At 29.2% G+C, this 24,986-nt stretch overlaps 5 protein-coding genes across 6 annotated transcripts; 2 read left to right on the plus strand and 3 right to left on the minus strand.

Moving 5' to 3' along the window:
* Positions 1–417: 417 nt before the first annotated feature.
* On the minus strand, positions 418–3,114 carry TfIIB (transcription factor IIB). Its single transcript, XM_035094790.1, has 5 exons — positions 3,023–3,114; positions 2,551–2,661; positions 1,792–1,978; positions 1,047–1,703; positions 418–979 (listed from the first exon to the last, which is right to left on the minus strand). The coding sequence occupies exons 1-4, from the start codon at positions 3,037–3,039 to the stop codon at positions 1,071–1,073; spliced, it is 948 nt and encodes a 315-aa protein (XP_034950681.1). The 5' UTR covers positions 3,040–3,114; the 3' UTR covers positions 418–979; positions 1,047–1,070.
* A 2,319-nt stretch (positions 3,115–5,433) lies between these two features.
* Uro (Urate oxidase) lies at positions 5,434–7,292 on the plus strand. The gene is made up of 4 exons (XM_035094666.1): positions 5,434–5,753; positions 5,876–6,291; positions 6,421–6,731; positions 6,868–7,292. Exons 1-4 carry the CDS (start codon positions 5,551–5,553, stop codon positions 7,036–7,038), a joined length of 1,101 nt encoding a protein of 366 aa, XP_034950557.1. The 5' UTR covers positions 5,434–5,550; the 3' UTR covers positions 7,039–7,292.
* A 669-nt stretch (positions 7,293–7,961) lies between these two features.
* LOC118073988 (uncharacterized) lies at positions 7,962–10,508 on the plus strand. The gene is made up of 2 exons (XM_035094816.1): positions 7,962–10,302; positions 10,386–10,508. Exons 1-2 carry the CDS (start codon positions 7,962–7,964, stop codon positions 10,484–10,486), a joined length of 2,442 nt encoding a protein of 813 aa, XP_034950707.1. The 3' UTR covers positions 10,487–10,508.
* Positions 10,509–10,974: 466 nt separating this feature from the next.
* Positions 10,975–13,666, minus strand: LOC118073906 (uncharacterized). Of its 2 annotated transcripts, none has more exons than XM_035094697.1 (4): positions 13,588–13,666; positions 12,610–12,882; positions 11,595–11,826; positions 10,975–11,478 (listed from the first exon to the last, which is right to left on the minus strand). In XM_035094697.1, the coding sequence occupies exons 2-4, from the start codon at positions 12,878–12,880 to the stop codon at positions 11,289–11,291; spliced, it is 693 nt and encodes a 230-aa protein (XP_034950588.1). In that variant the 5' UTR covers positions 12,881–12,882; positions 13,588–13,666; the 3' UTR covers positions 10,975–11,288. The 2 variants fall into 2 exon arrangements, with proteins under 2 accessions (XP_034950588.1, XP_034950589.1); XM_035094698.1 differs by having other exon boundaries at positions 13,596–13,663.
* A 1,762-nt stretch (positions 13,667–15,428) lies between these two features.
* Positions 15,429–24,802, minus strand: LOC118073989 (uncharacterized). Its single transcript, XM_035094817.1, has 7 exons — positions 24,641–24,802; positions 23,158–23,420; positions 18,964–19,114; positions 17,364–17,504; positions 17,151–17,285; positions 16,886–17,032; positions 15,429–16,232 (listed from the first exon to the last, which is right to left on the minus strand). The coding sequence occupies exons 1-7, from the start codon at positions 24,800–24,802 to the stop codon at positions 16,026–16,028; spliced, it is 1,206 nt and encodes a 401-aa protein (XP_034950708.1). The 3' UTR covers positions 15,429–16,025.
* Between the last annotated feature and the right edge of the window lie 184 nt (positions 24,803–24,986).

Raw genomic sequence — 24,986 nt, forward strand, 5'->3', positions numbered from 1 at the left:
AATTTTTCGATTAAAATTTATGTAAATTAAAAATTATTCTCACAATAAATAAACAAAAACACTTCACAGAATTTAACTTGTCATATTAATTCCATGACTTATCGGAGTAATGAAACTGATTTATTAACAACAGCAAAGCCACAATTTGTGTTGACATCTTAATATTCAAATAATAGCAGTAGTATTATAAACCTTTAACTAGTCATTGCAGGAAATAAAATAACTATGAGTCACTGCATAATTAAGAAATTTCGAATATCAAATTAATTTGTAAGCCTTGTCTTATGTATATTAGAATATGAAAAAAATAATGATGTAGAAAAAAATTTAGTTTAATTTATTTATTAATTTCATATCGAGGAATATATTAATACATGATTGAGTTATTAGCTACAAATAGTATTTATTGAAGGCATGTGTTCTTAAAAATGAAATCTTATTTTACAATGAATTAAATAACAATATTACATTTTATTGCTAAATTAATGTGTGTTATTAATACAGCTGAGATTGAGAAATAATTGAAAAGTTTTCATGTAAAATTTGCGATATTTCCGATCATTCGGAAAAATACATAATAAAATAATTCGACAACTTATTGGGAAACCCTCTACCATGAATTAATAAAAAAAAACCACATCATGGTAATCAATCAGTAAACAGTTAAATAAAGTAAGTGCTATTTGACGAATATGATTATAAAGTAATGTTTATCTTGATAAAAATATCGATTTCTAAAGAAAAAAAGAAAATAAATGGAAGAAGTTAATTCGTAATTTGTTCTACTATAAAAATTTTAACTTAATATAATGAGCTAATTTTTTACTCATCAATTCATTATGAAAATATCATTAAGAATTTAAATTTTATCTTCAGAATTTTCTGATTATTTATAATCCATCATCAGTCTGATAAAATTATTCCCGATTGAAAGGAAGATCTCAGATCTCTTGAAATTTAGTTCAACATCGGGATTGAACTGAAAAAAAGAAACGTGAATTATTTTTGATACATGATTTTTAAAAAAATATTTTTTGAATACTCACTTGCAACATGTTTTTAAAAAATTTTTACATCTGAGGTAGATCTTCAATAGACGTTGAAAATTCGAAATCTTCTGGGAAAAGTTTAGCTGCGTGTGGGTACATAAGTTTGTACGATTGCCTGATTGTCACATCAGCAACTCCAGCAATATCACCAATTTCTTTTTGTGATTTTTTATCATCTGAAGCTTGCGACGCCATATAAATTGCAGCAGCAGTAACAGAAATTGGCGATCTTCCAGGTACAATATCTATTTCTACAGCCTTTCTTGCAATATGAGTAGCAGCTCTTTGTACCATATTGGGTAGACCCAAATTAGAACAAAATCTCGACATAAAATCGCCAGTTGTGATAAGCTCCACACTCGTTTCTAGAGCTTTGAGAATTAATTTAAAACACCTGCCTATTTCTTTTTTGCTAATTTTACTGACAGCACAAATTTCTTTGAATGTTCGTGGAACTCCTTCTTGACGACAAGCAATATATAGACAAGCTGATGCAATGGCATCATTAGAACGACCTTTAAGGTTCTTTCCATCATGTACTTGTTTAAATAAAAGATTCGCACGATCAATAATTGTTCGTGACATATTAATACGATCAGCCATATCATTAATTTCTCGAAATGCATTCGTTAAAGCTCTGTCTGAACTGCTCATCTGCACAAAATAATTACATTTTTTAATAATTTTTTCTCAATACTATTTTGACCATTATATGAATAATTAATAATTAAACTATACTAACTGTGCGCCTATTTTGATATTTTGGTGCACCGAAGGAATCATACGAAGCAGCACCAGTTGCTGGACCAATTATGGTTGACAAATTAGAGCCACTAAGTAAAGGATTCTCGGGACCACCAACACGAGAGGGATCGACTCCAGATTTTTCGTTGTTGAATGTTCTCCATTCTGAACCAACATCAATTACTCTGTTGAAAGGAAACAGTATGAAAATATTCCATTATTCAGTAAATATTTTTCTATTGTTCAAATATAGCAAAAGTCGTTTATTTTATATCTTTTTTAATAAAATGGGTGATTCATCGAAAAAAAATAAATATATTAAAACAGGTTTCTATTCTAACATAATTGTCTTTGACATGTTTATCACTCGTGACGTAAACCATACAATTAAATATAACTTGATAAAATTTTCAAGTCGAAGATAACGGTTTATATGCAGGATACATTCTGATGGATTTGTTTTTTTTTTATATAATTGATTATGTTGCTAAATATAATCAAGTTACGTCAAATGAATCAAAGTTATCATAATACCATTATTTTGAAATTTATTTTTTTTTCTATTAACGATATCAATGTTGAATCAAAGTTAATTAAAATAAATAACACTTGATAAAAAGATTATTTGTAATAATATCAAAATTGATACTAAACATAATTTGTAACCAAGGATAATCTAGTCGTAAACCAACAAGGACTCAATAATCTTCTCTATTTAAAATTAATAATAAAATGGAATATTAATTGTTAACTTTACCTTTCGCCAACAACTAGACCACATTCTGAACATATTTGATCACCTGCTCTGTAATCTTCTATGAGTGGAGCATCTGGATGTGAATAACAGCATATTTTATTATGCGATTGCCTGAAAAGTGAAATTTTTTCAGAAAATTTATGAAAACAGGTAACAATGTATACTAAACACAAAGGTTTCTGTTGAACTATATTTTTAAGTTTACATTATTTAAATGGTATATTTTTTTTTACTCCTCGTAAGATATACATAACTATTCAAATTATTCACTAAATTTTTATATTAAATTTGCATCAATAATAAATTAACGAATGATAACAAATGACCCAAAGGTGGGTCAAAAGAATCATAACCTCAAAAATCGAGTTTCTTTTTATTTCTTGAGTTACGTTAAAAAATATCAACATGTAAATTTATGTAAATAGTTCAAATAATGTAAAGTTTCATTTAATTAAAAAAAGTTTATATTTACCTTGAAGAACTAGCCATACTTTGTGAATTGTCAATTTGTCACTAAAGTATGTGTGCTCTATCAATTAGTTTACTGGGTAATGAATATACATGATAGCAGAGAATACTGTCTTACCTAGAAGCCCAAAAGTAGTTTTTTCGTGTCGCCAGGATTCTTAGTTAGTTTTCTGATCACAAGATGTCTGTAGTGTACAATTTTCTAATTTGTACTCTGGCACCCAGTTGGCGCTACTATAAATAAAAGGCAACAGTCAATATAAACGGTAGCAGTCGTTGACCAACCATCGACGAACGTATTTAGAGTAAAGATAAAAACAAATGATTCTCAAAATTTTGATAATCTATAAATATAAATATCCTATGTATGAATGTATTAGATCTGTAATAAAAGTGCTAGGTATTATCAATGCTAGGTAATAAAAACCAATACCGATAGATGATAACAAAATTTTCGTAACAGTGATAGTACCGACTGTAAATTTGGTCGACAAATTCAAAACAAATAATTTAAAACTCGTCCAAGAAATTACAATTATTTATTAATATTGATCACTAGTTGAAGCTAAAGACTGGGAAAATTAAATCACGTAGATTTAATTAGGTTATATCATCTCTCCGATCTATCACAATTTATATTTATATGGATGAAAATTAAAATTATCAAGATAAATTATTATTTTATATTATAATTAATAAATGAACTTTCAACTTCTATCTGTAATTATATCAAAAGGAGTCTTGTTTTTGTAAAGCTTTATTAATATACATTTGCAATCAGTTTTAAATAATTCTACATCATTTTTATTTTAAATTTTCTTTCAACCCTGACATCACAAATGCCCTGATTAACTATTAATTAAAATGATATACTTCACATAATTTTCAACCAAGTATAAATCTTTTGAATTTAAAGTCACATTCCAAAACATTGTGTAAGTATTTTTTTCTATTCAGAGAAAAATGATTGCACAATAATTCGATGCAAACGTAATAAGAATGCATCAAATATTTTAATTGACACGAATTCTACACTAATCGATACTCTGTTACCTGTATTATTGTTCAATTTATTTAAAAAAGTACCCTGATGAATATTTATGTTAAAAAATAATTACAAAGTATTGATCAAAGAAAATTTATAATTGGACATACCATAAATATGCACACAAGTCGCAAAGTCACGCTAGTATAATATTTAAAAATGATAATTGATGAGTTCTTTTTTTATAATACAATAAGTGACATGCAATAATTTTAATAATTAAAATTAATATTTTATCTTAGATTATAAAGACTACAATTAATTAAATTTTTTTTTTTACATGTATCTTCAAATAATTAATAATTAATTCTATAAGTAATAAGAAATCAGTAACAAACTGTGCAATATTTATAAACATTGATATCTACGATCATGACATTGATTCTAGAGAATTAATTTCTGATAATTCAGAGAATTAAGTATACTATAAAAACAATAAACAATTCTATGTAATCTGTATAGAAATTATGAATTTTTGTAATTTACATTTTTATTTAACACTAAAAGTTCTTGATGTTCATGAAAGAAAATATCTTTAGAATGATTATTAATATCAAATTTTTACGTCTGGGATTAAATTTTAACGCGTGCATGAAAAGAAGCAGCATTTGATAACTAATATAACAACATATTCAAACGTGTGCGGATAATTAACGATAATACAAACATGCAATTTTTACACTTGTCTGATACACTTCTCTACAGTATTCCGGATATAACTGGTTTATTCTCATCCAAATTTTTTACCAGTCTGGCTATTATCATTTATCACCGAATGATTTATTGTTCGCGCGTGCCAGAACATATGGGAACTTTGCTCTCACAATCAATAGTTTCATTAATAGTCTTATTACAAAGTATACAATTTGACTTGCTGATAATTATTTTAAAGAATACACTATTTATTATAACATCAATTACGATGCATTTCATTTTTTTTCTATATTTGTTTATTCAATAATTCTGCAAACCCAGTTTGATCACGCGTGTAATGATGACAGCTCTATTGGTGTAAGTGGAAGAATTGTTGCTAAATATTCGCATTAATTTCATTATTATCTTGGTGCACCAAAGACTCAAAAAAATTTGATTGCGATGTGTTCCGGGGTCAATATGTCGCTCGCAGTTGGTTTCTATTGATTGTTTCGGGTCATAAAAGTCTACTGAGAAAAGTGGATATGTATAAGAATTTATGATTGGCGTTATATTATAAGAAGGAGGAATCAATAAGAAAGTCATAACACTTCTCAGTTTCTCTTAAAGCAGTACAAATAATTATTACTTCCGTGAATAATTTTTTTGCTTATTAAATTAATTTTTAATTAATTCTGTTTCACTCAATTATTAATATTTGATTGAATCTAGAAAAATATTTCCAATATTTACATTTAATTATTATTGCTTTAATTATTGGTATTCAGTAATTTAATAAATTTTAATTGAAAAAATAAATTGTAATTAAATATTTCTGAATAACTTGTGTAAAAATGAGTCGATTTGGAGCACTAGGAGATGATTCTCTGTCTATTATGAGCAAAAATACCAGTCTAAATGGCATTAACCCTCGTTGGGTGAACAAAAACTACAATAGAAAGCGCGGGTTGTATAATAGAATCGAAAACCGGGATTTAGAGATGGAGAAATGGGACGGAATTCGACCAAACCCAATATCCGGTCACGATAATCGAAGGTAAACAAAGAATAATAACATCAAATTTTTTTATCTTTGACAATAAAAATTAATCGATTTCACAAATGAAATAAAAATATTATTGGACTTTCTACAATGTATTTTTATTTGAATTTTTTCAGTGAAGAATATGAAATTGGTGCGTACGGTTATGGTAAAAATAACATCAAATTATTATACGTAAAACGAGAAGACGCATATCGGCATGAGATACGAGAGTACGAAGTTGATACACATCTTCGTCTAAACTCACAGAAGGATTACCTTGAGGGTGACAACCGTGATATTATTGCAACAGACAGTCAGAAGAATACAGTTTATCTGCTTGCTAAAAAATACGGGATTAAATCTCCGGAGGAGTTTGGAATACTCTTGTGTGCTCATTTTCTCTATACTTACAAACATATAGAGGAAGTGCACGTCAACATTGAAGAATATCCGTGGGTGCGGCATCAAGTTGATGGTGTACCTCACAATCATGCTTTTATCTTCAATCCTTCCACTATTAGATATTGTCAAGTGACGCAATTACGTAATGGTGAGTTTAAAATTACCTTCTTTATTTCGTTTGAAGTGAAAATGATTTTTATTTAACAACTGATAAGAAGTTTAAGTAGGTCTTGGGAGATAGTGAATGGCTAAGATTTCACTTTTACATTGATTATAGAATCTCCAAGAATCCGAGGAGGCTTGAAAGACCTGAGAGTTTTGAAAACAACACAAAGTTCATTCACGGATTTCATTCAAGATGAATACAGAACATTGCCGGATGCAAACGATCGTATATTCAGTACTATTATCACTGCATCATGGGACTTTTCCACAGCAAAAGGTGTTGACTTTGATAAAGTTTGGAATACAGTTCGTGATTGTATTCTTCAAAAGTTTGCGGGGCCACCGTCAAAAGGCATTTCATCACCGAGTGTACAGAATACACTTTATCTAGCTGAGAGGTGCGTGCTGGATAGAGTTGACCAGGTAAACATCTGAAATTTCACTTGAAGGAAATAAAAGTGAAGTGAATGAGTACTTAAATAGTTAACAACTCATTACATCATTGTTTTAAAATTCTAAAGAATATATTAAAGAAGGTTTTTCTATGAAATTTTGACAGATTTACAGTATCGAGATGCGAATGCCAAATAAACACTATTTCGACCTCGACTTAAGTAAATTTCCTAAACTTGTTGAGGGAGAAAATAAAGAGGTTTACTTGCCTGTTGACAAGCCTTCGGGAATTATTTATGCGCAACTGAACAGAAAAGACATATCTCCGAGGTTGTAGAGCTAAAAGGCGGAACAAAGCGAGTGAAACACGTATCCGGAATTGAAGAAAATAAGGGGACTCAACGAGAAGTAGGTTCTCTACACGTAATTGTTAGCCAACATGTGTCATACATAAATTATTTTTATTCATAATCTTTTTTGATGAATTGAAGAAAATTTATCGTAAATTCTTTTGTATTTAAACAAAAAAAAGACCCAGTGTAATTGTAAAAAAAACGTTTAGATTAATTGCACAGTATTGTAATGTAATTGCTAATTATATTTGTAAATAAAATGATGTTTTTTGAAAAAAAGATGATTCAGTTCTTTTTTTAACAAATGTATGTTAGAATTACTCATAATCTCTATTCCATTTCTTTTATTATGACTACTTTCCGGTTCTTTAAGTCGACTTTGCCAAAATGACTTTTTTACTATAGATAAAAAATTATAGCACTTCTAAATATTAAAAATGATGTGGCATAAAAAAAATACTTTGAGGGAAAGTAATATTTTTTCCATAACTTTTACATTAATAAATGTTTAAAAACTATTTTTAAAAGTCAAAGGAATTTATTTCAGCTCTAAATCTGAGATGAATTGTTAATGAAAAGATAATTTACGCTTGAACAAAATTTTTACAAATAATTTGTCTGTTGCATACGTAATGACCTTCTGAACACTAGATTCATTATGTCCTAATTCTTCTATATTTTTTTACACCTGATTTCTACATACATCCTCTATGACACGCCTGTTTTTACATGACGATTCATCACTCTTTAAACACAACAGGCGCTCAGGTGAAACCTGGAAATATTTGACTGCCTCAAATACAAGATGTCATAAGAGTAACGTCTCTTGCATTTTCTTAATCAGTACTTTTTTTTCTGTGTTCGAGATCAGTCGCTCTAGACTTCTGTCATTGAAACACGATTAAAAATGTCTAAAGACTACAGTGTTCTTCATTTAATTTTACTTTTATTAACTTTTAAATGTGTATCAAGTGTAATAATTCAACCATCGAATTTAGAATCATTTGATTCTTGTGGAGGTGAATATTCTGGTTATCAATACAGCGTTACTAGCCCTGATTATCCAAAAAATTATACTGAATTTCAAGACTGCATTTATCTTCTCCGTGGAAGTCATTTAGCAAGTTGCAGTCAAGTGTTTCATCTCCAGTTTACAAATTTTTCTTTGCGATCATCTCCTAATTGTGAACAGGATTATTTAATAATTGGAGATTCCAATGTGTTATGTGGAGAGTTTACCGGAATAAAAACCTATCCGAGCAAAAATAATACATTGGCACTTAGATTTCATAGTGGAAAAGGTGGTTCGTATAAAGGATTCAAGATTTTAGTCACAACATTACCGTGTCCTGTTTCTACTGAAGCAGCAAAATCGATGGTCAACAATCGCAAACAATCTGGAATAATATATCCTTCTCATCGACCCGATGACATTTTCCCTGTTGACAATGACCACTCAACTGTAAAAAAAGAATTTCAATCGAAATCAAATTCTAACAATAACCAAGACCAGCTCAATCATCAACCAAATTTATTTCTAGATGATTTAAAACCTCCACTTCATCCGAATAAATTTGATAAAAATCAAACAACCATGACGAAAGTATCTGCATATTTTTTTGAAGATCCAGAGGATGAGAAGAAGAATGAAATTCCACAATTTCCAACTGATTTATCAATTCCAACACTAAAAGATGCCATTTCTGGAGCGCAAAATGCAAATAATTCATCTCTGGATGTAACATCAAGAATTGGAGATGATGGAATGGACTTTAGAAATAATCAGAAGTTAATCAGTCCTGAAAAGATATATGGAATTCCTCCAGGAAAACCTTATGCTCCCTTACCCAATTATAGTCCACAAGTTCATACTGGTGAAGTTCGTGAAAACGCATTCGTAGATTGCAATACAAAATCAAACGATGGTGTGTTTCCGAATAATTATCCTGGTGTTATACCACCATCTTTTCCTTCCCCAGCAGCTTTTCCACCCTCTTATGGTCCCCCTCCAAGATTTCCACCTCCTCCTCAACAACCTCCTGTTTATCCAATCGTTCCACAAGCTCCAATTTTACCACCCCATAATTTAATTCCATCGAATGCTGACAGTAACTTTCCTTTACGTCAGTGTTGTAATGCTCAGCACTCATCGCTCAGATTCCTGTTAAGTAACCCAGGTTTTCCGAGCCTATTTTACTCAGAAAAGCCGTATGACTGTGCTTACATCATCACTCCATATCCCAACGTTTGTCGACTACGCTTCACCTTTAAATATTTCAATTATGGACTCGATGAAGACTTCTGTGGGAATGGATATATTGAAGTTGATGGAAGAAGATACTGTGGATGCAAAACTGGTTTGTCTTTTGTGTCAAATGTGGTAGATTCTTATCCAAAAATTGTCAGAGTTAGATATCTAGGCTTTCCGAGAGTGAAGCACAATGGATTTCTCATTGAAGTCAATCAAGAGTCTTGTTTCAATAATAACAACAATAATAATTATCCATACTTATCAAGAAATAAAAAACAAATAATTAAAAAAGAAGTAGAAGTTTTTCAAATACCTAGAAATAAACGAAGTGATGATTGGAATGTTAATCGATTATTGAATGAAACACAAAGGGAAAAAAGAACTGCTGGTTATTTCTATCCAAAGCCAAATGTTGATTTTCCTACAGGAGTAGTAAATTTTGGTAATATTAATTCTGGTTTTATTCCACAAACAAGCTGTCAAGCAACAAATTTATTAAGTTGGGCTCATGCTAGCAAAGAGGTTTATTTAAGAGGAGGAAGGTGTCTTTCAAATAATTTAAATGGAGGATTTATACCCAACTACCCACCTGGAACCAATTATTATCCTGGAAATCAACGTCCTGGATATCTTCCTCCCAATGCAGGAAGACCTATTCCTCCAAACGTTGATACTGAATTAATTCCTTCACCAGGCTTACCTGGACTCCCAGGCGTTGGATATCCTGGTGCAGGAAATGCAATTCCGTTACCAAGTAATTGTCAATATGTGAGATTAAATGCAAGAGACGGAACTATTCCTTCACCTGGATATCCTAATTACTACCCACCAAATACTAACATTTGTTTTCGATTTATTCGAGCACCTGGTGCATGTAAATTGCATTTATCCATATTAGAATTCGACTTAGAAAATAGCCGAGGGTGTGGAAAGGATTTTCTATTCTTCATTAATCAGAATACTAAATATTGTGGGCGTACCATTGCAGGTAGCAAGAGTAAGTAGATAAATTTTTTGATTATTTATTGATTAACATAAAACGAAAATTAATGTCCATCATTTGTTTTGATAATTTTCTAGCATTGATCACATTTCCACCAACTGGTTTCATTGATATACAATTTGTGTCAGATGCTTTTGGAACAGGACGAGGATTTAACATAGTATTCTCTCAAATTTAAATTAGTTGAGATTAAAAAATTTTTTTTATATAATTATCATTATTTAATACAATTTTTTATAATTGAATACACATTTTTATATCATGTGAATATTTTTTATTTGAACTAACTATCAGACATACACAGTATAATTATAATACTAAATAGTAAATAATTTATAAAACTCATACATGATCATTTCTATACTAATAAATAATTTTTATAATAAAAATAATTATTATATAAAAAATAATTTTATTATTTAACTTAATTAAAACTTATTTCTTAATTTAATTTAATATTAATTACAGCATAGACGTTAATGTTGTAATGTGAAAAATGATGTTTTCAGTATTTTGATTATGAGCATTGGCACATATACATTGAAAAAAAATTACAATATTTATTCAATACATGATTGTCTGAATATTAGAAATTAATTAAATATAACTATCAGAGTCAAGTATAGAATATTAATTATAATTAACAGACTTATATAAACGGATAGACTAGGTTCTTAGATAAATTACGAAATAATTAAAAGAGTAATTTTCATTTTATAAAATCGACAATCACATAAGCGTTACAATAAATAAACTAAAATTAATTTATTCTGTTCTCTGGTGGAATTTTCTTCCACGTATTTATATATGACAAACAATTTATAACAGTGTGAAATGCTACAAAAATATACATTTGAGTAAATTCTGACCAATAAATTGTTGTATGTGTTGGTGTACTAACGCAAGAGATAACTTCTAATTCGAAAATTATTCTGATTTACACAAGCTTTGTTTGTCCCTTGAGCTGGAGTACACTTTCATTACTTTTTACGTCCAAGAAAACGGATGTTTGTAAAGACTGTACCAACAGGTCTACGACGTTTGCAGAAGTTCACAGTTCGTGATTTATTTCCTTGACGTACATCATGCAGAGCTACTAATAGCTGGAATACATCTTCTCGAGATGGAGTACAAACGTGCAGTGATTCATAGTCGAAGGAGTTTCTAGATCTGTAATAAAATTTCAAATTTTATCAAATAAATATTTTATAATGTCAGTAAGTCATTATTTATTTCATGAAATAACTTTCATTTTTGTATATTCAAAGGACGATAAAAATTCTTACCGATAATTTTGTCTTTTCCCTGGATATTGTCGGTAGTATCTCGACCTTTTTTCAAAAGGAATTTCCAGTTCATTCAAGCCTTCATCATCATCATCACCATCAGACTCGTCTAGTAGTGGATCTTCAACGACAACTAATGGATTTGCCCACGTCGGTTGATTCAGAAGTGATATCAACAAGTTTGAAAACTTTTTTATGTCCACATCATCTAATTCTTTCACTTGTAGATCGTCTAAAAGTAAAGAGAAAAATTTTTCCATTATTTTTATAGACAATTGTTTACTTCGAATAAAAACATCATCTCTACATTAACAGTTCAATTGATTTATTTCTTTTCGTTGAAAATACTCAAGCGTAGGCGTTAATTACGGAAGTGAGTTTATTAAAGTGAAACTAATTATCTACTACTTCATTGATTTGTTAATTTTCATCATCAACATTGATCCCAAGAAGTTGGCTGATTGCAAGTTCATTAATGAAAAATTTTTGTGAGAATAAAAATAATTGATATCAAGTTGATTTTTTTTCTATTTCGAGATAGTTTCAAAGGAAAGGATTCGAAAGTGTTGCAATTCTACGTCAGTGTAAGTCCTTGGAAACAATGAAAAAAAATTCAAATATATGTTAAAACAGTGACATTGAGAAGAGCACAAAGTTAAACATGGAATGTAAAGAGGACATATTCTAGCAGTGTCATGAAGAATTTCAGTTTTGGTCTTCGTTATTAAATTACATAAAAATTCGTCATTAATGTTGCAATTTAATTACAAAGCATAATTTTGTATATTACTTTCCTTTATCTTATTGCATACATTCATTTTTATTTAAATTTTTAGAGTTCTGGAAAATATTATTGTGTTGTGTAATCTAGATTTTTCTCATTTTAAAAACAAAAATTTAATTGAAGGTGTTGAAAAATAATTTTATCTGATTTTCTGTATGATTACCAATTTATAGAAATTTAAAAACAATGCATGATAATTAGAAAAATAAAAATATTGAAATAATGACTTACCAAAATCATTAAAAATTTCATCGTTTATTTCAGCCATGTCCACATCTTTAGGATCGAAATTAAAACCCATGTCATTCCACTTATGAGGTTCTTTTAAATTCGCACTCTGTTTTAGACGCATCGCTAATTCTTGTATATTCTGTAAACTTTTCTGACGATTAGCACTTTCAGGTGAGAAGAGAACGTCGCTTTGACGGCTAAGATCCACTGGTTCTGTTTTCGATACTACTACACATGACACTAGTAGAAACAACGACACGGACAGCCACATTTCTGTAATTATTATTTTTTCAATTAAATTTTGGACAAATAAATCAAATTAAAAATTCAGATGAATTGAAAGGACTAAAAAATTGAATAGAAAATGCGTTTAATAAGCCTTTCAAAATATTATGAAGTGAAAATAATGATAAAGATGGGCCATTCAAATAACCGTATCGGTTTTTAGCACCACCCCACAGAAACTTGTTGCTCTGAATCCCTAGCTTTTGTGACTGTTATCGAGTTTTCACCAACTGTTTCTCTGAGAATAATTGAAGGTCGAGGTATTTTTTAATATTGTTATACCATTGAAAATCAATTTATAATCGATCATTATTTGCCAGGGTTTTTGTTAATTAACGATTCACAATCACTTGTTATTAGAATAGTAAATTAATTTTTAATCTAGATATAAAATATTTCACAAAAAATTCATTCTTGAGTATCTTAATTATTTTCAATAAATTTTATCATTAAATATTTAATAAATGACTCTAAAAAAATACGTTAACAAGAAATGAAAATAAATGTCAAAGCTACCATTAAAAGTAATTCAATTGACTGATTGATAATAATGGGGGTAATATTATTAAAAAATTAATTACACAATAAGAAAATACAGTTATCTAGTTTTAAACAATATGCTTTCTTATGTGAAATAAAAAGTCCACTGATAAATGAAATAATTTTTTAAATGGAAAAGAAAGCGATTATTACTTTATTACTTTTGTCTCAAAAGTTTAAGGAATCACAAGCGAGCAGACAAAAAAGTAACCACTTGCGTTGCGATGCGTGGATATTCTGGAGTTCTATCAGCGCTGCGACGCCTATATATAGAGCGCCGAAGCTACCCCCTCATGGATCGTACAGACAACAGCGATAGATTCTCATACATGAATGAAGCTTTATATTTATTTCGATAAATTTTTGCAATAGTTATTTCAAGCAGAGTTCTTTGACATCTATGATTTTTTCATGATTCATATTTACGTGAATGATGTGCGAAAAATAACGGAATTTTTATTACAAACTTGATTGATACGAAATTCGACTAAGCTAAATAAATTACATATTCATCAATTTATTGAATGGAGGGAAATCTATTTTAATAATTCTCTATCTGGAAATAGAACGCTTTGTTTTTATTACATTAATTATTACATCAGTTCAATGTTTGATTGTTACAACAATTATCTTTTATTTTTAGCACAATAATTATATAGTCTAAAATTGGATTAAAAAGTACACCGAAATAATTTTAATTAAAACAAAATGAATTTTTGATTGTACAACAATTCTTTTAATTTTTTATTTTTAATGAGATCTTGTTGAGCTTTTCAATGAAACTCAATGTTAAGTTATTTCTAAGTATCATTTATTATTGAAAAAAAAAAATTCATTTTTCTTTCATCAATCTTCTCTCAACTCTAAATATTACTACTTGAATACAGCTTCTAATTTTTATTGTGTAAATTTGTTCTCAAAATATGCTTCACTTCCTATAGCAATTAGTTTCACAAATATTTTTAATTAAAATATTCCAGCAAGCAAAACTTGAATTAAAAAAAAATTGGCTGGTAAATTATAGGTTGGTAATTATTCATTAGTTTAAGACGTATTACCTGAAGCACGTATGGAGTTAGCTAAATTTCTCGGTAATTACGAAGTACGTCAACTTTCGTACTTCGAATACTAAAAGTTATTGTACCATTCATTATTGATGGAATGTAGCAATAATTGGAGAAATATCAACTTTATCAACCTACGTCTTACAGCTTATTTTAACACTTGAGTTATATTGGAGCTCACTTTAATTATTAATTCGACATTTATTATTCCTTTGACATCAAACTAATAACACTAATATTCTCTGAGAACAACTGCATTTATGTGTGACATGTTTGAATGAATTGATACATCAGTATCGAATTACCAAGATAAACACTGTACAATTACACATCTATTTGGTACCTGAAGAAACTCTTGTAATTATATTAACATACATTTCTCTCATGACAGATAACATTTAAAATAACAATGATATTCAATTATCACAGGTATTTTGATACAAAAGAATTCATCATAGGGGCTCTTAATTAATTAAATAGATTGTATACAAAATGTCAATACAGCTATTAGTGGACGTTTTGTGATTAACTATGACCCATTTTCATTTCCACTTTCATTCACGATCAAGTCAACAGGTGTGCATATGGATCTCAAGGGTTTAAAGTTCAGTGTGATATAAGTTGCATCAACTTTGTGATATTAAAGTCTTTTATTATTTAATAAACTTACTTTTTTAATCAAAAAATATTGTAAATAAATGTACCTAAGAATAGCTTCTAACATAGAAGGATTTTCATTACTTAAATAAATTGAAGAATATTAAAATATTTATTTTTTAAGTTTAGATAAGAATAATTGTGAATTAATTAAAAAAGAAAAGTATAGAATTTTTAAAGAAATTATTTTCAGTTATAAAATAAATATGTACATCTTGTGACAAGTATTATTACATTATTGGTATTTTTAATGAATAAAGAACAGTGGCATTTTTGAATTTATTTTGAAAAATATGTTACTACATGAATTTAATTATTTTCATTGAAAAATTATTGTACACATTATTGTAGGTATTATCTGAACTCGTATGTATATTTATTAAAATATAATTTATGTCTATTATGCAGTTCCACCTACAGATTTTCACGGCAGCAATGTGGTAACTGTACTCATTAACCATACGGAACAATTACGACAGTGGTATAATTAATTTACAACGTTGATTCCACGACTTTTTTCGTAGAATAGAATGCATCTGCATCCCAGTTTAACAAAGATAAAAAACACATATCACTGTAGCAATCAGTGTGAGACGAAATGAATTTCCTCGTTGAAACTTGAATACCAATTGAACGATTTATATTTATTAGACTTTATTTGCATCTGTGCAATTACTTGTCAATTTTTACGTGACGTATTTACTTGTATTTTTCTCCCACTGCCACTATCACTTTTAAGTAATCCTTTTTGAGAACACTTTGAAATCTCGTTGACACTTGACCTTTTCAGATCGTTGGACTTACGAAATTTCGTGAACAAAAGAACGATAATACATCCATCTATCTCCCCAACATGTGTCCCTTATTTATTTAAGATTTTTCGTTGGCGTTATCTTCACTATTTCCTTGTTGTTGGAGGATTTCGTTGGAATGTTTTTCTTTGCCTTCCGTTCTATTTTCTGTCGATGGATCCGCAATTTTTGACAGTTTATTCTGTTTTTTGTATCGACCCTCATCCACATATGAGTAAAGAATTCCTAGAATATCATGAGCTTTCGCGTACATCTCCTCCACCTTCTATGGAAAAATACCCAGTTTTGGATTAATGAGAAAAATTATTAATATATTCGTAGATTTATGTTGCAATAAATTTTAGATTTAATAAAATAGAACATGCATTCAAGGAATAATATTATACATTTTTTTTGAATATAATTAATACTGTGGACAGATGAGGTTTTATCTTACCAATCATTCTTTTGTTATTATACACAAAAAAAGCGGTTTCATTGTTTTTTTATGGATCAAATAAAATTTGAGGAACAATAACAGTGTTTGTAACACAAAAAAAATGTCTCTAATCAACTAATTCACTGTAAATAAATCGTTCAATTCTTTTTTCCAGACAAGGTAAATTTCTTAAGAGAGAAAAAGAATAAATAATCAAGGACTTTTTTCTTCTTTGCTTCATTGATAAAAAAAAAAGGATTGTTATGAGTAGAAAACCTTCCAACGCAGATAGTGTTTCATAGGAAGAACGTTGGTGTTTGTTCATTAAAGCAAATTTTAAGTAATATTAGATAAAAATGAATAACTTTACCTCTAGGTATTTTTAAAATTGTAAATTAAAAAACATCGATTATGGTTTACAGAATAAAAATTATCTCTTGGCGTTATTTTTTCCCTTTTTGTTGAAGAGTTTATATTTATTTAATAATGACGTAACATACCTGTGTTCCTCGGAGATCCTTGATAGCTTCTGTTTCGTAATGAATTCGATCATATTCCTTTTGTGTCAACATGTAGCCATCTTCAACGTCCTTAGAAATTTCCAATTCTTTTTTAGCTGCGACTGCTTCTTCTTCAGTCATAGGGATCTGTCGTAAATAGAAGAGCCATTTAATTGATATTCAATCAACAAAGTAAGGTATAAATAAAATCTGATAGTTGATAATTATTGAATTATTAATAAAAAAATGTATAGTGATAGATCACCAGTTCAGGAACTCCATCAACATAAATTCTTTTCATATAAATTTCCTTCTCTTCATTGTTTGATTTCTCTTTTTTTTGATCAGGATAGAGCATATTGTACAAGGATTTTTTCATTTTTTTCTGCTTGGATGTATGCTGATACATTCAGATAAAAATAAAGGAGTAAGGTCAAGTTATTTGTATCAAAATGCTTTCTAATATTTTTACTCATACCTTTTTCCTCTTTTGCTCGACGATAGCATCACAGTAGAGATACAGCTGAAAAAGTGGATATTGACGGATTTCTGCTGGAGCTTCGTGTACGGAAATTAAACGATTTAATATCATCGTCTTCGTTCGCATCAATTCATTCTTCTGAAAATAAAAATAAAATGCAAAAGTATATTATTATCATCATTATAATATGTTATTAATATTCTACATATCTATTCACAAATTTTCACTCATTAAAAATAAATTTATTTCTATTTTTTATGAGCGTAGGATTTTTTCGCTTAAATTTTAATGAATATTATTTTTAATCTGCTAAGTAGTTTTATCAGTTCAAAAATTGTAAAGAATAATTTGCAAATGCGAAATAAAATGTAGAAGCTTTTAGATTAGAATTAGCCATTTACGTAAATAAGTTCATGTCCGGAAATATATTTTTAAAATTGGCGCCAGCATGACGACTCATTACTTGAATAGAGAAATAAAGGTAATTTGTAAGAGATACTATTTAATAAAGAGCAATTCTATTGTGTTGCATCAATCGATTTTTTTCTGAATCATTCAAGTAATCAAGTTTCAATTTATACTTTCACAATTGGCTTCATGCCTATTTTTATAAACGGATGTGTTGCAAGTAATTAGGTGATACTCAAGTATACCAATTACAAAGAAAGCTGCCAGCAAAATTGTTATTTATGAAATTCATTCGTGATTCGAATTGTCAGGATTTATTGCATGACTAATTAAATAGCTTCTAAACTATATTACCATGTCAGTTATGGAGATTAAATTTCATTCATTGATTATTAGAATTTATTCATGGATATTATTTTAGGACTAGATTGTGACGAAGATCGTATGCTCGTTTTACAGTTGAATTTGTTAAGTCTGCTTGCATTTCTTGGTGGGTGGATAAATATAAATGTATTGGAGTGTATAGGAAACTGTCGATCGGAAGTCGCGCGTGACTGATGCACGCAGCCTTCGTGTTGATAACGACACGCGATGTAGGTATGTAATATTCGTAAAGTACTTTAAAACAGCGTTTCACTTAGATATTGGCCAAATTGCGCGGTACAACGAAATGACGGTAGTCAAGGCCTGTCGTAGCCATAAGTGCGAGAAAATGGGCTACTCTCATGCAACCTCAATTTTTCTTTTCATTATTTACTCCAAGTTAAATTCGAATATACTTTTATTTCATTTCCATCGATAGAAACTCATTGATTAGCGTCTGTCGTATCGTTTCATTCTCTTTTTATAGTCATGGAATGCTGCAAAATATATCCAACCAAAGTCGAATGGAGTTGGAGAAGTTTTACTTTTAATTAAAAACTCAAGAAATTTATGATTAAAATTTAATATTGGTAAATTTATTTATTTAAATTAAATTAAAAAATAGATATAAAAGAAAACCATTAGAGACTGTATATCAATAAATGTAACTGTCTCCAATTAGTATTTTCTATTAAAATAAAAAGCTATAAATAATTAAATAAAATAAACAGAAGGAAAACAAACCAATTTTATTCTTTCCCATATTCACATCCACCTTCAAATTATTTCAACTTCAAACAAATAATAACTTGGACTATTAGTTTACCTTTCTCTCTTCAATCCGACACTGTTGACGGGTTTCATAATCTTGTCGTAGTCTCGCCATTAAACGTAACATGTACTTCCGATCAGTTAATCGCACGATGTTACTACCCATTAACATTTCAAGCCGTGACCTCACAGGTGGACTGCTGAAGCTAAACAAAACAAACACACACACAATTACCTATTATTGGATTACAAGTTTGACAAGGGACTTTAATCAGCTACAATTATTTTTAATACATATTTTTTACAACAAATAAAACCGATAGACAACTGGTATTTTTATAAAGACTCTTTATCGGTCGAACTTTGAAGCTTTACTGAATTGTATACAGTATAAATTCGAGTAAAATAACGTTCGTGACTATGAAAACAGCCAGCTAGACATCGCAAATTTTCTAAGGATTTCTAGAGAAAGAGCGAGAAAGACAAAGATAGCACCAATAACAGCTTCAGGTGTTCAATGAGCTTTTAGTAGGCTTCAAGGTCTTCATAATTGGTGCGTAATCAACCATTTTCACCGAATATGATTCGTTAGTTCAATTGGCGTCAATTTATTTACGTAAATGAATTTGTGTAATAAATGAATATTGTTTAATTAATATAGAATGTAGATAAATACAATTTTGTAATTATTATTATTTTATACTTCAAAGGTAATTTTGTAACAATGTGTTAAATGAATCGTAAATAATTTTTTGAGAGTTTTAATTTTCAATAATTGATTGAATGGAGAGAATAACGAGTCATGTTGGGAAATGGATAAAAAAATATTTGAGTTTAAAAGGTTTTGTGTAAAGAATTATTTATTGGTGTTTACGTCGCATTCTACTTTTATGATTGAAGATTGAACCTGACGAGGTGCTTTATAAAACTTGTGGTAATGCTCTGTCTAGAGCAGAAGTTACTGAAGTAGAAAACCCGATAATTTTTCTATCGCTTCGTATGATTGACCGCTGGTTGGTTTAGTTTTTTATTGTTTTGTCTATTATTGACGATACTTGTTAAGAGGTTCGTAAGTGCTATCATGTATAATGACATCATTAACTCGAGATAATGAATTTTATGCGAGAGTGTAGCTTACCAAAAGGTAAGAAGTAAGAATTCGTGTAGTTCAACCATGATGCTAACGTTGATGTGAGCTTTGTACGACTGAATTTTTATTTGCGTTTAACTCGAAACATTTAAAGTATCGGGGGGTAGTTTAGTGGAGGAATTGACATAGTGAGCTGAGGAAAAATGCCAAACTAGGAAAGTAGAAAGAGGAGTGGTGGTAACCAGGTAGAACCAGCTGAAGAGAGGCACGATGTCTCTCACTGGAGTTGCCAGTATGACACGACGAAAAATATAAGCATGGTAATAAGTGCATGTCAGTAGGACAAGTAAAACGAATGTGGGACATGGGAAGGACGATCGAGTATCGATCATTGTACAATCAAGCATATCAACTTTGTGCAATCGATTACGCTTTACGATAGCTTTTGTCGAGTAATGTGTAATGGCATTGGTTTTTTGTAAACATGCATTATGCATTTTTTTAACTTCGTCATTTGTAACTAAATTGAAGAAAGAAATGAAATATTTCATTTATTCATAACTTTTCATTTTTTTTTTAATTAAATTATGATAATAGACTTTAAAATGCATTTTTTTCTTATTTAAATAATTTCATTCTAATCTAATATCCCCTGATGTATTTTAATGATTTTACAAATTGCAAAATTTTTATCTATGTTGTCTACGTCAAAATTGCTTTCAAAAATACTTTTGCTATTTTTAATAAACATTAGAGAGATTTAATTACATTACAAAATTATTTCCAAACATATAAATATTTTTTTTTAGTAATAAACTAGTGATAAAACCAATTAAAATCGTTTTACAACTCTAAAAAAAGGAATTGTTTCGCAACTATGTTTCAACGAAGTGCCGTTAATGGACATTTTAATAACGAAATTTTCACGAAATCTGTTTTATTTTACACAATAAAATTTTCATTCGAAGGCTATTGCGAACATATATGTAAGCTTTGTAACTATAAAATTGGATAAAATGGTTCATGCGAATTAGTTTATGCATGACGCTGCAAGGATACTTTGCGACCATAGAGAGTGCCATGGGGAATTGAATATCGATAACGGACGACATCCCACGACTCTAGTGAGGAAAGTACGTCCATGCCTCGACATCTGTAGAATATTTAACTCACTCTACCATCACTTACTATCTAATTTAATATTAGAATCGTTTCAAGAAGTTAGAAAAAGAGTCAACATTAAAGTGAACAGTTCTACAGTTATGTATAATCTTTTTCTTTTTTAAAGAAAAATTTTCGTGTAAAACATTTACAATAACTTGAAATTTTTATAAGAAAACCATCTTTTTTACTTAACTTCCGAAAAATTAAATTACATTTTTATTTCTGGTATTTTCAGTCCGCCTACTCTATTCATTTTAAGTTACTTTGTAGCCTTGTCGTAAAATTTTTTCGTATATTTACGATGTCCCTTTTATATTGTATACTATCAAGAAAGAAATAAAACTAAATTATCGAACGCGCTAAAAATATCATCAGTAACTTACTGAATGTCTGGATTCTTTTCTATAATCTTAAAAAAATTCCAAAGCTATGTGGACCCTGAGCGATGAGTAAATAGAGGGAGATCAATGAACCGATTGTAAATATAATATGTATAGAAATTTTATTCAACTGTTCCTATATCATCAAATAAGTAAATATTCAATAAAAAAACCAGCCTTTCAAAATAGTACAATAGTTACTTTTCATTCTACACTATTTTAAGTAGATCAACTCACCATGCTTTTAATTCCATATCTGTTTTTCTCTCTTTTATTATTTTTTTTTATAAAATAAATTTTATTTAAGAAAAATACACTGAATTAAATTGAAACATTGATACAATTCTTTACTGTGAGTTTTAATTGAAAAGTGAAAAACATTGTTGTAATAAATAGTATTTTATTTTCTCTTAGATTTATATTAATGAATTCTTACGTTTTAGCTACTTAGATTGAGCTCTTGAAAATAACAAAAAATACCAGAATACATTTATTTTTTTTTACTATAAAATTTAATTGGAGATTTATGTAAGTTTATAATTAATTGTTCTACATCGAATAATGTGAAGTTCATGATCACAACATAATCATAATATAATTATTATAGTGAGTATCAAAGCACTTTAAAGCAATTAAATTAGATGTAGCAGCCACTTGAGCAAACCAAAATAACAGAGTTATTTGCTATCCTAATTTTGTGGATAGAGTACTTCATTTTATTAACAAAAGTTTTATTGGACGTTGCGAAGGTCGTAAACCTGTGGGATTTCTTTTTAATGAAAGTACGTGATTGAGTGGAGTAATATAACCATGTTTATTGTCCCCAAAAACTCTGACGTCTTCTTTTTTGATATCAGGAATTTGATCAATAGCGTCGGTGGAAATTATATGCATAAAAAAATTTTTTTTGCATCTATTATTTCATTTTTGAATATTTTTATTTATTACAAATTTCCATTATATTTCATTCCATTAGACTTTTCGATAACAATTTTATTTTAAATTGATTTCAATGAATTTTTTCTCTAATTTATTATTTTTGAACTGATTGTATTATTAATAGATTCCGAATCCCTTCTTCTAAAAATTAGTTATAAGTTTTCCTGACCTGAATATGATTAGTCACATAACGACGAATGCAATGGGGGATGAAACTTTAGCAGGAAGATAAATAGGATAAAATTAATTAACAACTTTATCCAGACTTTACTAAGACCAATTTAAGGTATATGACGTCAATCAGAACCTTTATAAGGTTTTTTAGGAAGACAAATATATTTTTAATTAATTAAGAATGCTTTAGTGTTTGTTAATGCTCTTGAGGTAATCAAAAAATAATTTTTTATACCAAGTTACTGCATAATGTTTATCGTTTGTGATAAAAGATAAGTGCGAGAAAAGATTTCTGCAGCTTTAATGGTAAAGTCGTATTATCTTGAGCAGATGTCTGACTGAACATCGGATGTTTCTACTGACTTTAAAAATTTCCGTCTGTTTTTATTTTTAAAAGTTCCATTTACGTCTTAATTATGGAATAGCATAGTGAATGAATAACGTGGCATAGCAATTAAAAATGGATAAACTAATTTATCTGTCAGAAAAGTGGAAACTTTACCTGCAATCAATCAAAGTTACATGATTTGAAGACCACATGTCAGATTCTGATCCATGAGATTCAACTTCTTTCATTTTTTTTTCTCGCTCATGTCGTAATTTAACTTTGGTAGTTATTGTATCCAACCAGTCCTCAATATCATCATTCAATAAATCAACGCTTGTTACTTCTTTCAGACCATCAACAAGAAGTTCTAGTGTTGCCCAAAATCCATCACTTGATGGTGAATTCATCCTAATGCTATATTCCTTTACTTTCTTTTGCTAACAATTGTCAATTCTGTTTTAAAAATTCATCTTACTTATTTAAATTAAGATTCAAATCTTTGAATGAAAATTATTTGAATATTTATTAATCACTTGGACTAAAACTTGTAAAAGAATTTGATCAAATTCATCAGCACTGAATAGAAGAGTAGTTGGTATGTTAAGTTACTAATAGAACGATGTTTAGAGAGTGATAATAGAGATAGACTTAAACTCTGATTTGAACACTTCACTGACTTCTTTTCCAAGTATTTTCTACCCCAAGTTTCTAAATTCATTGAACCAACGGCTCCTACCACATTTGAAAAGCAGCAATCGCAATTCTGAATATATAGTGTTGGTCTTCAGGGGCAGGTCGAGGAAGTTACATACAATTCACAGTCAGTCTAGACTGAAGATAGCTTGGCATTCTGTCACGTTTCAGTCATGAGGTAGACGGAGACAGCTTGATGATATGACACCTGGTTACAAACACGCGATACTGCTCATCATTCCGCACAATCTCTGCGTGCACGTAGATGTTTATGCTGTGAATTACTATTTTCACCAGGAGATTGATGATCGATTTAGGAGGTGATTCATTCCCTCAAAATGTTCGCACCCGAGTCGCCATGGAATCGCGTGGTTTTGCTGTCATACACTTTATTGGTATCATATGATAAATATCTCTTTGCCACGATTTTCTTTCACTATTGTTTAAATAATACGATGATATGTCAGAAATAAATATCAATATAAATATGAATATTATTCAAGAATTAATTCCAAAGATTTGTTTATAAAACAATCATTCCAATAGAGATGATTTAATTTCATCAATAATAATTTGTAGCAAATTATTCCAACATTCGTTTGGTACTTATGTAAGAGAAATATAAGGAATTATGAAGATAAAAAATATTCCTCTATTGTTGTTTAAAATAAATTTTTTATTTCAACAACTCAATATTTTTTATGATACATAAAGTTTATTTTTCATGAAATTGTGACTAAAAATATTAAACCATTAAACTGTTCAACCCCATTCATATTTTATTATTTCAAGTTAAAATTCAAATGATATTCTAGTCAGCGATACTCTAATTTTTATGAATAATAAAAAAAAAATAGCATGTCTTATCAATAAAAATAGTTTCAAAAATAAATCGTGTTTTAAAAGTCCATTTAGGGGTGAGTAGGATTTTTATTAGAAAACACGAAACCACACAGTTAAGTACCGTGAGACTTTTTGGGAAGAACGTCGCGTGATTAACGCCAAGAACCTGAAATTGTGCATACTTGATTTTTGAGACGAGCACCGGAAAACCCAAAATCGATTTACAAAGGTGAATAATAACTAGAGTAATAGTTGGTAGTGCTAAGCGTGCTTTCTCACTCATCTATTCAACGTAAAATAAACTAGGGAATGTGGAAGTAATGCGATTGTCGAGTGGTGCCAAGTTTCCGTGATATCTCCAACCATAATATTCCTTTCGTTGATTGACGTATACAAAAATTGACTAGAGCTTAATAGCTTAATTGCAATCATTCCAACATTAATTACTATCAATTTTTCTATGTTGC

Source organism: Chelonus insularis, unplaced genomic scaffold, assembly GCF_013357705.1.
Source record: "Chelonus insularis isolate UGA/USDA-ARS -01 unplaced genomic scaffold, ASM1335770v1 scaffold_714_pilon, whole genome shotgun sequence".
Taxonomy (NCBI): domain Eukaryota; kingdom Metazoa; phylum Arthropoda; class Insecta; order Hymenoptera; family Braconidae; genus Chelonus; species Chelonus insularis.

Excerpts from the sequence above, each read along its gene's own strand:
- TfIIB (XM_035094790.1), bottom strand. Across the intron at positions 1,979-2,550 it reads GGTCTAGTTGTTGGCGAAAG|AGTAATTGATGTTGGTTCAG; the intron begins GTAAAGTTAACA and ends TCCTTTCAACAG. Across the intron at positions 1,704-1,791 it reads AATATCAAAATAGGCGCACA|ATGAGCAGTTCAGACAGAGC; the intron begins GTTAGTATAGTT and ends TATTTTGTGCAG.
- Uro (XM_035094666.1), top strand. The coding sequence starts at position 5,551 with ATGAGTCGATTTGGAGCACTAGGAGATGATTCTCTGTCTATTATGAGC. Across the intron at positions 6,292-6,420 it reads AGTGACGCAATTACGTAATG|AATCTCCAAGAATCCGAGGA; the intron begins GTGAGTTTAAAA and ends CATTGATTATAG. Across the intron at positions 6,732-6,867 it reads TGCTGGATAGAGTTGACCAG|ATTTACAGTATCGAGATGCG; the intron begins GTAAACATCTGA and ends AAATTTTGACAG.
- LOC118073988 (XM_035094816.1), top strand. The coding sequence starts at position 7,962 with ATGTCTAAAGACTACAGTGTTCTTCATTTAATTTTACTTTTATTAACT. Across the intron at positions 10,303-10,385 it reads TACCATTGCAGGTAGCAAGA|CATTGATCACATTTCCACCA; the intron begins GTAAGTAGATAA and ends ATAATTTTCTAG.
- LOC118073906 (XM_035094697.1), bottom strand. The coding sequence starts at position 12,880 with ATGTGGCTGTCCGTGTCGTTGTTTCTACTAGTGTCATGTGTAGTAGTA. Across the intron at positions 11,827-12,609 it reads TGAAATTTTTAATGATTTTG|ACGATCTACAAGTGAAAGAA; the intron begins GTAAGTCATTAT and ends CTTTACTTTTAG. Across the intron at positions 11,479-11,594 it reads GGGAAAAGACAAAATTATCG|ATCTAGAAACTCCTTCGACT; the intron begins GTAAGAATTTTT and ends ATTTTATTACAG.
- LOC118073989 (XM_035094817.1), bottom strand. The coding sequence starts at position 24,802 with ATGAGTGAGAAAGCACGCTTAGCACTACCAACTATTACTCTAGTTATT. Across the intron at positions 23,421-24,640 it reads TCTTCCCAAAAAGTCTCACG|CAAAAGAAAGTAAAGGAATA; the intron begins GTACTTAACTGT and ends GACAATTGTTAG. Across the intron at positions 19,115-23,157 it reads GTAACTTTGATTGATTGCAG|CTTCAGCAGTCCACCTGTGA; the intron begins GTAAAGTTTCCA and ends TGTTTTGTTTAG.